This window comes from Salvelinus alpinus, chromosome 28, assembly GCF_045679555.1.
Source record: "Salvelinus alpinus chromosome 28, SLU_Salpinus.1, whole genome shotgun sequence".
Classification (NCBI taxonomy): domain Eukaryota; kingdom Metazoa; phylum Chordata; class Actinopteri; order Salmoniformes; family Salmonidae; genus Salvelinus; species Salvelinus alpinus.
In genome coordinates, this window is record NC_092113.1 from 44,472,804 (window position 1) to 44,485,556 (window position 12,753).

General features: G+C 46.6%; 1 protein-coding gene across 2 annotated transcripts in view; it reads left to right on the top strand.

The window, feature by feature from the left end:
* Positions 1 to 8,071, top strand: part of lad1 (ladinin) — a 106,492-nt gene extending 98,421 nt beyond the window's left edge. For both annotated transcript variants that reach the window (XM_071373256.1, XM_071373257.1), the window contains exon 12: positions 7,587 to 8,071. In XM_071373256.1, coding sequence (XP_071229357.1) covers positions 7,587 to 7,688 — 102 coding nt within the window. In that variant the 3' untranslated portion in view covers positions 7,689 to 8,071. The remainder of the gene's footprint in view (positions 1 to 7,586) is intronic.
* Positions 8,072 to 12,753: the final 4,682 nt, after the last annotated feature.

Genomic DNA, 12,753 nt, shown 5'->3' on the forward strand with positions numbered 1-12,753 from the left:
TCCTCTATAGTGTCCTCACTTGGCCCAACACAGCTCCATACTCTATGGTGTCTTTACTTGGCCCAACACAGCTCCATACTCTATGGTGTCTTCACTTGGCCCAACACAGCTCCACCCTCTATAGTGTCTACACCTGGCCCAACACAGCTCCATCCTCTATAGTGTCTACACTTGGCCCAACACAGATCCATCCTCTATGGTGTCTTCACCTGGCCCAACACAGCTCCATCCACTATAGTGTCTGCACTTGGCCCAACACAGCTCCATCCTCTATGGTGTCTTCACCTGGCCCAAAACAGCTCCATCCACTATAGTATCTGCCCTTGGCGCAACACAGCTCCATACTCTATAGTGTCTGCACCTGGCCCAACACAGCTACATCCTATATAGTGTCTACACCTGGTCCAACACAGCTCCATCCTCTATAGTGTCTACACCTGGCCCAACACAGCTCCATCCTCTATAGTGTCCTCACTTGGCCCAACACAGCTCCATACTCTATGGTGTCTTTACTTGGCCCAACACAGCTCCATACTCTATGGTGTCTTCACTTGGCCCAACACAGCTCCACCCTCTATAGTGTCTACACCTGGCCCAACACAGCTCCATCCTCTATAGTGTCTACACTTGGCCCAACACAGATCCATCCTCTATGGTGTCTTCACCTGGCCCAACACAGCTCCATCCTCTATAGTGTCTGCACTTGGCCCAACACAGCTCCATCCTCTATGGTGTCTCCACTTGGCCCAACACAGCTCCATCCTCTATAGTGTCTACACCTGGCCCAACACAGCTCCATCCTCTATAGTGTCTACACTTGGCCCAACACAGCTCCATCCTCTATGGTGTCTTTACTTGGCCCAACACAGCTCCATCCTCTATAGTGTCTTCACTTGGCCCAACACAGCTCCATTCTCTATAGTGTCCTCACTTGGCCCAACACAGCTCCATCCTCTATAGTGTCTACACCTGGCCCAACACAGCTCCATCCTCTATAGTGTCTTCACTTGGCCCAACACAGCTCCATACTCTATAGTGTCTACACCTGGCCCAACACAGCTCCATCCTCTATGGTGTCTGCACCTGCCCCAACACAGCTCCATCCTCTATAGTGTCCTCACTTGGCCCAACACAGCTCCATACTCTATAGTGTCTTCACTTGGCCCAACACAGCTCCATACTCTATGGTGTCTTCACTTGGCCCAACACAGCTCCATCCACTATAGTGTCTCCACCTGGCCCAACACAGCTCCATCCACTATGGTGTCTTCACCTGGCCCAACACAGCTCCATCCTCTATAGTGTCTACACCTGGCCCAACACAGCTCCATCCTCTATAGTGTCTTTACTTGGCCCAACACAGCTCCATACTCTATAGGTTCTTCACTTGGCCCAACACAGCTCCATACTCTATGGTGTCTTCACTTAGCCCAACACAGCTCCATCCTCTATAGTGTCTGCACTTGGCCCAACACAGCTCCATCCTCTATAGTGTCTTCACTTGGCCCAACACAGCTCCATCCTCTATAGTGTCTGCACTTGGCCCAACACAGCTCCATCCTCTATAGTGTCTACACCTGGCCCAACACAGCTCCATCCTCTATAGTGTCTACACCTGGCCCAACACAGCTCCATCCTCTATAGTGTCTGCACTTGGCCCAACACAGCTCCATCCTCTATAGTGTCTGCACCTAGCCCAACACAGCTCCATCCTCTATAGTGTCTTCACTTGGCCCAACACAGCTCCATACTCTATAGTGTCTTCACTTGGCCCAACACAGTTCCATACTCTATGGTGTCTTCACTTGGCCCAACACAGCTCCATCCTCTATAGTGTCTGCACTTGGCCCAACACAGCTCCATCCTCTATAGTGTCCGCACTTGGCCCAACACAGCTCCATCCTCTATAGTGTCTAAACCTGGCCCAACACAGCTCCATCCTCTATAGTGTCTGCACTTGGCCCAACACAGCTCCATACTCTATAGTGTCTAAACTTGGCCCAACACAGCTCCATACTCTATGGTGTCTTCACTTGGCCCAACACAGCTCCAACCTCTATAGTGTCTGCACTTGGCCCAACACAGCTCCATACTCTATGGTGTCTTCACTTGGCCCAACACAGCTCCATACTCTATGGTGTCTTTACTTGGCCCAACACAGCTCCATCCTCTATGGTGTCTTCACTTGGCCCAACACGGCTCCATCCTCTATGGTGTCTGCACCTGGCCCAACACAGCTCCATCCTCTATAGTGTCTTCACTTGGCCCAACACAGCTCCATCCTCTATAGTGTCTGCACCTGGCCCAACACAGCTCCATCCACTATAGTATCTGCCCTTGGCGCAACACAGCTCCATACTCTATAGTGTCTTCACTTGGCCCAACACAGCTCCATACTCTATGGTGTCTACACTTGGCCCAACACAGCTCCATCCACTATAGTGTCTCCACTTGGCCCAACACAGCTCCATCCTCTATAGTGTCTGCACTTGGCCCAACACAGCTCCATCCTCTATGGTGTCTTCACTTGGCCCAACACAGCTCCATCCTCTATAGTGTCTACACCTGGCCCAACAAAGCTCCATCCTCTATAGTGTCTACACTTGGCCCAACACAGCTCCATCCTCTATGGTGTCTTTACTTGGCCCAACACAGCTCCATCCTCTATAGTGTCTTTACTTGGCCCAACACAGCTCCATACTCTATGGTGTCTGCACTTGGCCCAACACAGCTCCATCCTCTATGGTGTCTGCACTTGGCCCAACACAGCTCCATCCTCTATAGTGTCTGCACTTGGCCCAACACAGCTCCATCCACTATAGTGTCTGCACTTGGCGCAACACAGCTCCATACTCTATAGTGTATACACCTGGCCCAACACAGCTCCATCCTCTATAGTGTCCGCACTTGGCCCAACACAGCTCCATCCACTATAGTGTCTTCACTTGGCCCAACACAGCTCCATCCTCTATAGTGTCTTCACTTGGCCCAACACAGCTCCATACTCTATAGTGTCAACACCTGGCCCAACACAGCTCCATCCTCTATAGTGTCTTCACTTGGCCCAACACAGCTCCATACTCTATAGTGTCTTCACTTGGCCCAACACAGTTCCATACTCTATGGTGTCTTCACTTGGCCCAACACAGCTCCATCCTCTATAGTGTCTGCACTTGGCCCAACACAGCTCCATCCTCTATAGTGTCTGCACCTAGCCCAACACAGCTCCATCCTCTATAGTGTCTTCACTTGGCCCAACACAGTTCCATACTCTATAGTGTCTTCACTTGGCCCAACACAGCTCCATCCTCTATAGTGTCTTCACTTGGCCCAACACAGCTCCATCCTCTATAGTGTCCGCACTTGGCCCAACACAGCTCCATCCTCTATAGTGTCTAAACCTGGCCCAACACAGCTCCATCCTCTATAGTGTCCTCACTTGGCCCAACACAGCTCCATACTCTATAGTGTCTAAACTTGGCCCAACACAGCTCCATACTCCATGGTGTCTTCACTTGGCCCAACACAGCTCCAACCTCTATAGTGTCTTCACTTGGCCCAACACAGCTCCATACTCTATGGTGTCTTCACTTGGCCCAACACAGCTCCATACTCTATGGTGTCTTTACTTGGCCCAACACAGCTCCATCCTCTATGGTGTCTTCACTTGGCCCAACACGGCTCCATCCTCTATGGTGTCTGCACCTGGCCCAACACAGCTCCATCCTCTATAGTGTCTAATCTTGGCCCAACACAGATCCATACTCTATGGTGTCTTCACTAGGCCCAACACAGATCCATACTCTATGGTGTCTTCACTTGGCCCAACACAGCTCCAACCTCTATAGTGTCTGCACTTGGCCCAACACAGCTCCATACTCTATGGTGTCTTCATTTGGCCCAACACAGCTCCATACTCTATGGTGTCTTTACTTGGCCCAACACAGCTCCATCCTCTATGGTGTCTTCACTTGGCCCAACACGGCTCCATCCTCTATGGTGTCTTCACCTGGCCCAACACAGATCCATCCTCTATAGTGTCTGCACCTGGCCCAACACAGCTCCATCCACTATGGTGTCTTCACCTGGCCCAACACAGCTCCATCCTCTATAGTGTCTACACCTGGCCCAACACAGCTCCATCCTCTATAGTGTCTCCACTTGGCCCAACACAGCTCCATACTCTATAGTGTCTACACTTGGCCCAACACAGCTCCATACTCTATGGTGTCTTCACTTAGCCCAACACAGCTCCATCCTCTATAGTGTCTGCACTTGGCCCAACACAGCTCCATCCTCTATAGTGTCTTCACTTGGCCCAACACAGCTCCATCCTCTATAGTGTCCGCACTTGGCCCAACACAGCTCCATCCACTATAGTGTCTTTACTTGGCCCAACACAGCTCCATACTCTATAGTGTCTTCACTTGGCCCAACACAGTTCCATACTCTATGGTGTCTTCACTTGGCCCAACACAGCTCCATCCTCTATAGTGTCTGCACTTGGCCCAACACAGCTCCATCCTCTATAGTGTCCGCACTTGACCCAACACAGCTCCATCCTCTATAGTGTCTAAACCTGGCCCAACACAGCTCCATCCTCTATAGTGTCTTCACTTGGCCCAACACAGCTCCATACTCTATAGTGTCTAAACTTGGCCCAACACAGCTCCATACTCTATGGTGTCTTCACTTGGCCCAACACAGCTCCAACCTCTATAGTGTCTGCACTTGGCCCAACACAGCTCCATACTCTATGGTGTCTTCACTTGGCCCAACACAGCTCCATACTCTATGGTGTCTTTACTTGGCCCAACACAGCTCCATCCTCTATGGTGTCTTTACTTGGCCCAACACGGCTCCATCCTCTATGGTGTCTGCACCTGGCCCAACACAGCTCCATCCTCTATAGTGTCTTCACTTGGCCCAACACAGCTCCATCCTCTATAGTGTCTGCACCTGGCCCAACACAGCTCCATCCTCTATAGTATCTGCACTTGGCGCAACACAGCTCCATACTCTATAGTGTCTGCACCTGGCCCAACACAGCTCCATCCTCTATAGTGTCTGCACCTGGTCCAACACAGCTCCAACCTATATAGTGTCTACACCTGGTCCAACACAGCTCCATCCTCTATAGTGTCTACACCTGGCCCAACACAGCTCCATCCTCTATAGTGTCCTCACTTGGCCCAACACAGCTCCATACTCTATGGTGTCTTTACTTGGCCCAACACAGCTCCATCCTCTATAGTGTCTGCACTTGGCCCAACACAGCTCCATCCTCTATAGTGTCTTCACCTGGCCCAACACAGCTCCATCCTCTATAGTGTCTACACCTGGCCCAACACAGCTCCATACTCTATGGTGTCTGCACTTGGCCCAACACAGCTCCATCCTCTATAGTGTCTACACCTGGCCCAACACAGCTCCATCCTCTATAGTGTCTACACTTGGCCCAACACAGATCCATCCTCTATGGTGTCTTCACCTGGCCCAACACAGCTCCATCCACTGTAGTGTCTGCACTTGGCCCAACACAGCTCCATCCTCTATAGTGTCTTCACTTGGCCCAACACAGCTCCATCCTCTATGGTGTCTTCACTTGGCCCAACACAGCTCCATCCTCTATAGTGTCTACACCTGGCCCAACACAGCTCCATCCTCTATAGTGTCTACACTTGGCCCAACACAGCTCCATCCTCTATGGTGTCTTTACTTGGCCCAACACAGCTCCATCCACTATGGTGTCTTCACCTGGCCCAACACAGCTCCATCCTCTATAGTGTCTGCACCTAGCCCAACACAGCTCCATCCTCTATGGTGTCTTCACTTGGTCCAACACAGCTCCATCCACTATAGTGTCTGCACTTGGCCCAACACAGCTCCATACTCGATAGTGTCTTCACTTGGCCCAACACAGCTCCATACTCTATAGTGTCTTCACTTGGCCCAACACAGCTCCATCCTCTATGGTGTCTTCACTTGGCCCAACACAGCTCCATACTCTATGGTGTCTTTACTTGGCCCAACACAGCTCCATCCTCTATGGTGTCTTTACTTGGCCCAACACGGCTCCATCCTCTATGGTGTCTGCACCTGGCCCAACACAGTTCCATCCTCTATAGTGTCTTCACTTGGCCCAACACAGCTCCATCCTCTATAGTGTCTGCACCTGGCCCAACACAGCTCCATCCACTATAGTATCTGCACTTGGCGCAACACAGCTCCATACTCTATAGTGTCTTCACTTGGCCCAACACAGCTCCATACTCTATAGTGTCTTCACTTGGCCCAACACAGCTCCATCCTCTATGGTGTCTTCACTTGGCCCAACACAGCTCCATACTCTATGGTGTCTTTACTTGGCCCAACACAGCTCCATCCTCTATGGTGTCTTTACTTGGCCCAACACGGCTCCATCCTCTATGGTGTCTGCACCTGGCCCAACACAGCTCCATCCTCTATAGTGTCTTCACTTGGCCCAACACAGCTCCATCCTCTATAGTGTCTGCACCTGGCCCAACACAGCTCCATCCACTATAGTATCTGCACTTGGCGCAACACAGCTCCATACTCTATAGTGTCTGCACCTGGCCCAACACAGCTCCATCCTCTATAGTGTCTGCACCTGGTCCAACACAGCTCCAACCTATATAGTGTCTACACCTGGTCCAACACAGCTCCATCCTCTATAGTGTCTACACCTGGCCCAACACAGCTCCATCCTCTATAGTGTCCTCACTTGGCCCAACACAGCTCCATACTCTATGGTGTCTTTACTTGGCCCAACACAGCTCCATCCTCTATAGTGTCTGCACTTGGCCCAACACAGCTCCATCCTCTATAGTGTCTTCACTTGGCCCAACACAGCTCCATACTCTATGTTGTCTTTACTTGGCCCAACACAGCTCCATACTCTATGGTGTCTGCACTTGGCCCAACACAGCTCCATCCTCTATAGTGTCTACACCTGGCCCAACACAGCTCCATCCTCTATAGTGTCTACACTTGGCCCAACACAGATCCATCCTCTATGGTGTCTTCACCTGGCCCAACACAGCTCCATCCACTGTAGTGTCTGCACTTGGCCCAACACAGCTCCATCCTCTATAGTGTCTTCACTTGGCCCAACACAGCTCCATCCTCTATGGTGTCTTCACTTGGCCCAACACAGCTCCATCCTCTATAGTGTCTACACCTGGCCCAACACAGCTCCATCCTCTATAGTGTCTACACTTGGCCCAACACAGCTCCATCCTCTATGGTGTCTTTACTTGGCCCAACACAGCTCCATCCACTATGGTGTCTTCACCTGGCCCAACACAGCTCCATCCTCTATAGTGTCTGCACTTGGCCCAACACAGCTCCATACTCTATAGTGTCTTCACTTGGCCCAACACAGCTCCATCCTCTATAGTGTCTGCACCTGGCCCAACACAGCTCCATCCTCTATAGTGTCTGCACCTGGCCCAACACAGCTCCATACTCTATAGTGTCTGCACTTGGCCCAACACAGCTCCATCCTCTATGGTGAATGTGTGCTGAGTGGACAGAATCACGATCGCTCTCTTCTCTCTCTCTAGGATCTGCATCATGTTGATATCCCCAGTAAGCGGAGTGCGTTTGAGAGTGCCGGGGAGGACAGCTCTCCTAACCCAAACCCCCACACCAAGGTCGATAAGTGAAGAAGGACTCAATGTTAACCTTAGTTTTACAGTTCAAAAGTGCATACAGACTGAGGTAGGGAGAAAGAAAGATGTGGAGGGGAGGAATAGAGGAAAGGAGAGGTTAGCGGCAGGTGATTATTTGAACACTTTTAAAGGTAACTTACTCTAACCTGATTTAGGGAATTTTGGGATTGTAATTGTAATAAGGTGAATCTTTCTGTACTGCCTAAAATGACTCTACTAGCTATGCCAATGCTCTCTTAACCTTAATCTGTTTCAAACCTAACCCTAATCCTACCATATTAAATCCCATAACCCCTGACCCCTAACCCTAACCCCTAAACATAACTCCTAAGAATGTGTCTAACCTTTAACCCTAAATAAAACATTTTATATCAACACTTTATATCCTCCTGGTCTTTATATTTATGTATTTATTTAACCTTTATTTAACTAGGCAAGTCAGTAAAGAAAACATTTGTATTTACAATGATGGCCTACCAAAAAGGCTAATGGCCTCCTGCGTGGGCGGGTGATTAAAATAAATTAAATAAAAATATAGGAAATAACACACATCGCAACAAGAGAGACACCACATCACTACATAGAGAGAGACGACACATCACTACATAAAGAGAGACAACACATCACTACATAAAGAGAGACACCACATCACTACATAGAGACAACACATCACTACATAAAGAGAGACACCACATCACTACATAAAGAGAGACACCACATCACTACATAAAGAGAGACACCACATCACTACATAGAGACAACACATCACTACATAAAGAGAGACAACACATCACTACATAAAGAGAGACACCACATCACTACATAGAGACAACACATCACTACATAAAGAGAGACACCACATCACTACATAAAGAGAGACACCACATCACTACATAGAGACGACACATCACTACATAAAGAGAGACACCACATCACTACATAGAGACAACACATCACTACATAAAGAGAGACACCACATCACTACATAAAGAGAGACAACACATCACTACATAAAGAGAGACACCACATCACTACATAAAGAGAGACAACACATCACTACATAAAGAGAGACACATCACTACATAAAGAGAGACGACACATCACTACATAAAGAGAGACAACACATCACTACATAAAGAGAGACACATCACTACATAGAGAGAGACGACACATCACTACATAAAGAGAGACAACACATCACTACATAAAGAGAGACACCACATCACTACATAAAGAGAGACAACACATCACTACATAAAGAGAGACACCACATCACTACATAAAGAGAGACGACACATCACTACATAAAGAGAGACAACACATCACTACATAAAGAGAGACAACACATCACTACATAAAGAGAGACAACACATCACTACATAAAGAGAGACGACACATCACTACATAAAGAGAGACACCACATCACTACATAAAGAGAGACACCACATCACTACATAAAGAGAGACACCACATCACTACATAAAGAGAGACGACACATCACTACATAAAGAGAGACAACACATCACTACATAAAGAGAGACACCACATCACTACATAAAGAGAGACAACACATCACTACATAAAGAGAGACACCACATCACTACATAAAGAGAGACATCACAACATAAAGAGAGACAACACATCACTACATAAAGAGAGACAACACATCACTACATAGAGACACCACATCACTACATAAAGAGAGACAACACATCACTACATAAAGAGAGACACCACATCACTACATAAAGAGAGACAACACATCACTACATAAAGAGAGACACCACATCACTACATAAAGAGAGACAACACATCACTACATAAAGAGAGACAACACATCACTACATAAAGAGAGACACCACATCACTACATAAAGAGAGACATCACAACATAAAGAGAGACAACACATCACTACATAAAGAGAGACAACACATCACTACATAAAGAGAGACACCACATCACTACATAAAGAGAGACAACACATCACTACATAAAGAGAGACACATCACTACATAAAGAGAGACGACACATCACTACATAAAGAGAGACAACACATCACTACATAAAGAGAGACACATCACTACATAGAGAGAGACGACACATCACTACATAAAGAGAGACAACACATCACTACATAAAGAGAGACACATCACTACATAAAGAGAGACGACACATCACTACATAAAGAGAGACGACACATCACAACATAGAGAGAGACACATCACTACATAAAGAGAGACAACACATCACAACATAAAGAGAGACGACACATCACAACATAGAGAGAGACACATCACTACATAAAGAGAGACGACACATCACAACATAAAGAGAGACGACACATCACAACATAAAGAGAGACGACACATCACAACATAGAGAGAGACACATCACTACATAAAGAGAGACGACACATCACAACATAGAGAGAGACACATCACTACATAAAGAGAGACGACACATCACAACATAGAGAGAGACACATCACTACATAAAGAGAGACGACACATCACAACATAGAGAGAGACACATCACTACATAAAGAGAGACGACACATCACAACATAGAGACAACACATCACTACATAAAGAGAGACAACACATCACTACATAAAGAGAGACGACACATCACAACATAGAGACGACACATCACTACATAAAGAGAGACAACACATCACTACATAAAGAGAGACACACCACTACATAAAGAGAGACGACACATCACAACATACAGAGAGACACCACATCACTACATAAAGAGAGACAACACATCACTACATAAAGAGAGACGACACATCACAACATAAAGAGAGACAACACAACACTACATAAAGAGAGACACCACATCACTACATAAAGAGAGACAACACAACACTACATAAAGAGAGACGACACATCACAACATAGAGACAACACATCACTACATAGAGACACCACATCACTACATAGAGAGAGACAACACATCACTACATAAAGAGAGACGACACGTCACAACATAAAGAGAGACAACACATCACTACATAAAGAGAGACGACACATCACAACATAAAGAGAGACAACACATCACTACATAAAGAGAGACGACACATCACTACATAAAGAGAGACAACACATCACTACATAAAGAGAGACGACACATCACAACATAAAGAGAGACAACACATCACAACATAAAGAGAGACACCACATCACTACATAAAGAGAGACAACACATCACTACATAGAGAGACGACACATCACTACATAAAGAGAGACACCACAACACAACATAGAGACACATCACTACATAGAGAGACGACACATCACTACATAAAGAGAGACACATCACAACATAAAGAGAGACAACACATCACTACATAAAGAGAGACGACACATCACTACATAAAGAGAGACACCACATCACTACATAAAGAGAGACAACACATCACTACATAAAGAGAGACACATCACTACATAGAGAGACGACACATCACTACATAAAGAGAGACACATCACAACATAAAGAGAGACAACACATCACTACATAAAGAGAGACGACACATCACTACATAAAGAGAGACAACACATCACAACATAAAGAGAGACACCACATCACTACATAAAGAGAGACAACACATCACTACATAAAGAGAGACGACACATCACTACATAAAGAGAGACAACACATCACTACATAGAGAGACGACACATCACTACATAAAGAGAGACACCACATCACTACATAAAGAGAGACAACACATCACTACATAAAGAGAGACACCACATCACTACATAAAGAGAGACAACACATCACTACATAAAGAGAGACACCACATCACTACATAAAGAGAGACAACACATCACTACATAAAGAGAGACACCACATCACTACATAGAGAGAGACGACACATCACTACATAAAGAGAGACGACACATCACTACATAGAGAGAGACAACACAACACTACATAAAGAGAGACACCACATCACTACATAAAGAGAGACACCACATCACTACATAAAGAGAGACGACACATCACTACATAAAGAGAGACAACACATCACTACATAAAGAGAGAGACAACACAACACTACATAAAGAGAGACAACACATCACTACATAGAGAGAGACGACACAACACTACATAAAGAGAGACACCACATCACTACATAAAGAGAGACAACACATCACTACATAAAGAGAGACAACACATCACTACATAAAGAGAGAGACAACACAACACTACATAAAGAGAGACGACACATCACTACATAAAGAGAGACGACACATCACTACATAAAGAGAGAGACAACACAACACTACATAAAGAGAGACAACACAACACTACATAAAGAGAGACACCACAACACTACATAAAGAGAGACGACACATCACAACATAGAGACGACACATCACAACATAGAGACAACACATCACAACATAGAGACAACACATCACAACATAGAGACACCACATCACTACATAGAGACACCACATCACTACATAGAGAGAGACGGCACATCACTACATAAAGACAACTTCCGGCGCCGAAAAGAGATGGCCGCCTCGCTTCGCGTTCCTTGGAAAACATGCAGTATTTTGTTTTTTTATGTGTTATTTCTTACATCGGTACCCCAGGTAATCTTAGGTTTCATTACATACAGTCGGGAGGAACTACTGAATATACGATTAACGTCAACTCATCATCGTTCCTACCAGGAATATGACTTTCCCGAAACGGATCCAGTGTTTTGCCTTCCACCCAATACAATGGATCTGATCCCAGCCGGCGACCCTGTGCGACGCCGTAAAAGGGGCAAACGAGGCGGTCTCGTGGTCAGGCTTCGGAGACGGGCACATCGCGCTCCACTCCCTAGCATACTACTCGCCAATGTCCAGTCTCTTGACAATAAGGTTGATGAAATCCGAGCACGGGTAGCATTCCAGAGAGACATCAGGGATTGCAACGTGCTCTGCTTCACGGAAACATGGCTAACTCAAGAGACGCTAACGGAGTCGGTGCAGCCAGCTGGTTTCTTCATGCATCGCGCCGACAGAAACAAACATCTTTCTGGTAAGAA